The 3,659-nt window shown below is 56.9% G+C and overlaps 1 protein-coding gene across 1 annotated transcript; it reads right to left on the reverse strand.

The window, feature by feature from the left end:
- Positions 1-577: 577 nt before the first annotated feature.
- Positions 578-3,268, reverse strand: AMER3 (APC membrane recruitment protein 3). The gene is given in 4 exon segments (XM_035006666.1): positions 578-600; positions 603-776; positions 779-1,559; positions 1,602-3,268. Coding segments are annotated over 4 exon segments (2,592 nt in total). The 5' UTR covers positions 3,216-3,268.
- Positions 3,269-3,659: the final 391 nt, after the last annotated feature.

The following is a 3,659-nucleotide window of genomic DNA, read 5'->3' on the forward strand; positions in this document are numbered from 1 at the left end:
GGGCCCCAGTACATTGTGGCTACTTGTCCTGGGGGTAGAGAGCAGGCTGGTGTGGGGCCAGTGGACGTTCCTGAGCTCATCCACAGCACCCCATCCTGCCTGTCTCCCACTCTGCCTCCCACCCATAAGCCTTAGACTACACATTTATTTTTCTCAAGCCCTATGCAGACTTCTTGGCTCCCTCTACTTCCCATTTATAAGATGTACTGTTATCTTCCCATCAGTTTCAAGCCTGAGCTCCTCTCTCTAACATGCTGTATGAGAAGCCAGGTGTGGCCACTTCACAGCCAACTGGGATTCAAGTCTTCATTTCTTTGTGGGGAAATCAGTGAGGCATACTTTGAGAGCAACAGCAGCTGTGCAGCTGTCCTTGGCCTTGGGCTGCCCAGTACCTGGTCTGGCTGAGCTGGTTCAGGCATGGCTGTTCCACATTAAAATGCTTTGCTCCACTTGCCTGTGTCCTGCTACCCCCACCCACCAACAATCCTTACATCAGGGACAAAGGGTGGAGATTTGGGTGTTAGGTTCTCTTGAATGTGGCCACAAAGACACAGTTTCTGGTGAGTGAGGCCCCATGCTATAGGTGAGGCTCAGCCATGCTGGTCTGGGGGCTCCTATTTCCGGTTGGTTGCAGAGGAGGCCTTCATGGGCCAGGAAACTGTAGCAACTTTCTGGGGTACTTGCAGAGGGGGCTCACTTGTACTGGCTGTTGGAGGTGATGTCTAGGATTCCTGGCAGTTGGCCCCAGGGGCTCAGCTGGATAGTAGGGCCAAGAGGGGCTACAAATCTAGCTGGCCCCTATGTATCGCCTGCTCCACAGCCCTTGAACTGAGCTGCAGGGGCTGGTCATCCATAGAAGCATGATGAGCCTGGGCATCCATCCTGGTGGGCTCCACCCCGAGCTGGCTAAGGCCCAGGACATGGCCTGGGCACCTCTGGTCCTGTGGGCTGTGGAGTGGACTAGCCAGGGAGGGCAGGCCACACACAATCGGCATGCGAGGGAAGCTGTTAGTCTGTTTCTGCTGGAGAATATCAGAGCCTCTGGCCTGAGGGTGCCTACAGGACTCACTGCTTGTGTCCTGCCTTGGGGACTGTGTAGTAGGGGGCTGGCAGTCTGGGTGGATGTGCAGGGCTGCAACCTGGGCCACACAGCCTGTCAGGGTGGGCTCTACATCGAGGGTGCTTCCGCCAGGACCTGGCGTCCAGGGACCTTGGAAACACTCCAGATTCCCAGGAGGCCTGGGCTCCTGGAAGCCAGGCCAAGGGTTTGGGACCTTATTTTTGCTAGAGGTGTCTTTTGTTGCAGAGGCTGCAGACCCCACAGAGGAGAACAAGCCTTCATGGCAGCCTTGCATCTTTCCTTCCCCAGAGACCTGCACACACTCCAGAGATGGGTCCCTGGACAGAGTGCTGGTTCCCTGCTCGGGCCCTCCTAGGACCTTGCTCTCTCCAGCAAGCAGGCCCTTGGGACCCGAATGTGCCCACAGCTCCCACCTGCTGGGTGCTGAGCCCACAGCGGTCCTACCTGCATCTGAAGCCCTAGCCCCCCTGCCCTCCAGCTTCACTGGATGTGGGCCCTTTTTCTCAGAGCCAGCTCCCACCTTCTCTGCCTGTCCCCTGGGTGAGGTTGCAGTTTCTCCAGGGGCTGAGGCAGGTGGGGTGCGGAGTTCAGGGCCACGGCGAAGCCAGTTGATAATGCCCATGGTGATGGCAAGCTCGGTGTCACAGAGTTTTAGCAGGCACTCCTTGCCCTTCCAGGAGCTTTGCAAAAAGCCCTGGCTGAGCAGGTCTGGGCCTGGTGCTGGGGCCAAGTTCTCCTCTGCCCCCACATGGAAGCTGCACATGGACAGTGGTGCTCCTAGGGCTGGCCCTGACAGACTCTCAGACACACATAGGTCATCATCCAGGCTTGGGCCAACAGGGCCCTCGCTGGGGTCATAGAAGAGCTCGTAGAGGGCATCTCCACTGTAGCTGTCCCGGGGGAAGGCTGCTGGTGTGCCTGGACTTGAAGCCTCCTTCTTGTCCTCCTCAAGGCCAGGTGAAAATGAGTCATAGTAGCCCTCATCACTCGTGGACACGGATTCTGGCTGCTCACTCTTAGGGGTACCTGTGTCTATGGAGCTGGCTTTGGAGCCACTGTGGGGGTCCCTACAGGGACACAGGGGTAGCTCAGCAAGCCCAGCTGCATCCAGCCTGGGCCGGTCTGTGTCTGTGCCCTGGGGACCCCCCAGCCATGGCCCCAGTAGGGCACGGTGCTGCTGCTTCACAGAGTGATTCACACTGTCCCAGAACTTGGCAAAGTCAGACAACTCGTTTTGGGCAGGTGATGCCGGCTGTTCCACACTGCCCTGGAAGGGGCCCCTAAGAACCTTGCTTTCAAGGGCCTGTGATACCTGGGTTGGGCTCTCTGGGCCCTCATTCAGTTCCAGGGATGGCACTGAACTTTCATCTGCAAAGATCTCCCCACAGCCCGTGAGAGAGTCAAAACTCTTGAGTGAGGCCACATCCTCACATAGGGCCCTGCAGAGGTCAACAGAAGAGTCAGGCAGGAGCTCATTGTCAGATAGGTCCTGGAACAGGCTGTCGGGCCCCAGTCCCTCACCTAAGGGGAAGAAGGCTTTGCCTGTCTGCCCACTAGCCTCTGATGGGCCCCGAGGGGAAGACAGGTTCTCCCCCTTGGTCAGCAGTGAGGCCAAGTTCTCAGTCTTGTTTCTGCGAATGTGGAATAGGTTCCGAAAGCACTTCTTAGGTCGTTTCAGGGAGATCCTCTTCCTTGGGATGCTCTTGGCCACAGCGGGCACAAAGGGCATCTGGGGCACAAAGTGGCGGTAATCAATCATGCGCTGGCTGCTGGGGGGCCCTGGGAAGCTTGCACTGCCCACCAGCTGCCCTGTGGTTGTGCTCGCCCTGCCAGCCCCAGGCACACTGTCATGAGTCTTGCTCTTTCGTACCAGTTTGAAGGTGGCCCCACAAAAGGCTGCAGCCCCCACCTCGGGTTCTGGCTTTGCTTCCTTGTTGGAGCATCTGTCATATCCTTGGGCGCTGGGACTAACCTGTGGGGCCCTTTCACTCTGGGGTTTCTGTTGCCCTCCTGGTGAGACTGACCAGGGACTTGCATCCTCCCTGGCCAGAGTGGCGGCTGCTGGATCTGGGGCTTTCTCATGGGAAATCTGCAGGCTGGATTTGATGAAGGTCTTTCCTCTCTTCAGCTCCATGCTGCCAGGGCCCCAGGCTGCTGTGAAGGAAAGTAGGAGGCACTTAGTATCCAAGATGTACGCCTATGGCACTCTGCTTACACAGTGGCTTTGGAGCTGAGCTCTGACATCTAAACCTGGATCCTCCACAGAGGCAGGGAGAGGGAGATGAGAATGGCCTCACCCATGTTCACTGCTCCAGGGCTACCCCCCACTGCTCCACGGAAAACTGATATTAGAGAAGTTAAGTCACATGCTTGAAGTCACAGAGTAGGAGCCAAATTGAGAGCAGACTAGAGTCTGGTGCTCTTGTGTCTGTGATCTCTCAACTCAACCAAGCATCCTCTCAGAGTTTATCTGGCCAAGTCAGATTCCCATTTCCAGGCCCAGGCATTCTACAAATAGCACCACATCCTTACAGGGAACGTATCACAGCCTTTCTGAGTGGTGGAGCAGAGGATTCAA

Source organism: Mirounga leonina, unplaced genomic scaffold (genome assembly GCF_011800145.1).
Source record: "Mirounga leonina isolate KUSES-001 unplaced genomic scaffold, KU_Mleo_1.0 Mir_151, whole genome shotgun sequence".
NCBI lineage: Eukaryota > Metazoa > Chordata > Mammalia > Carnivora > Phocidae > Mirounga > Mirounga leonina.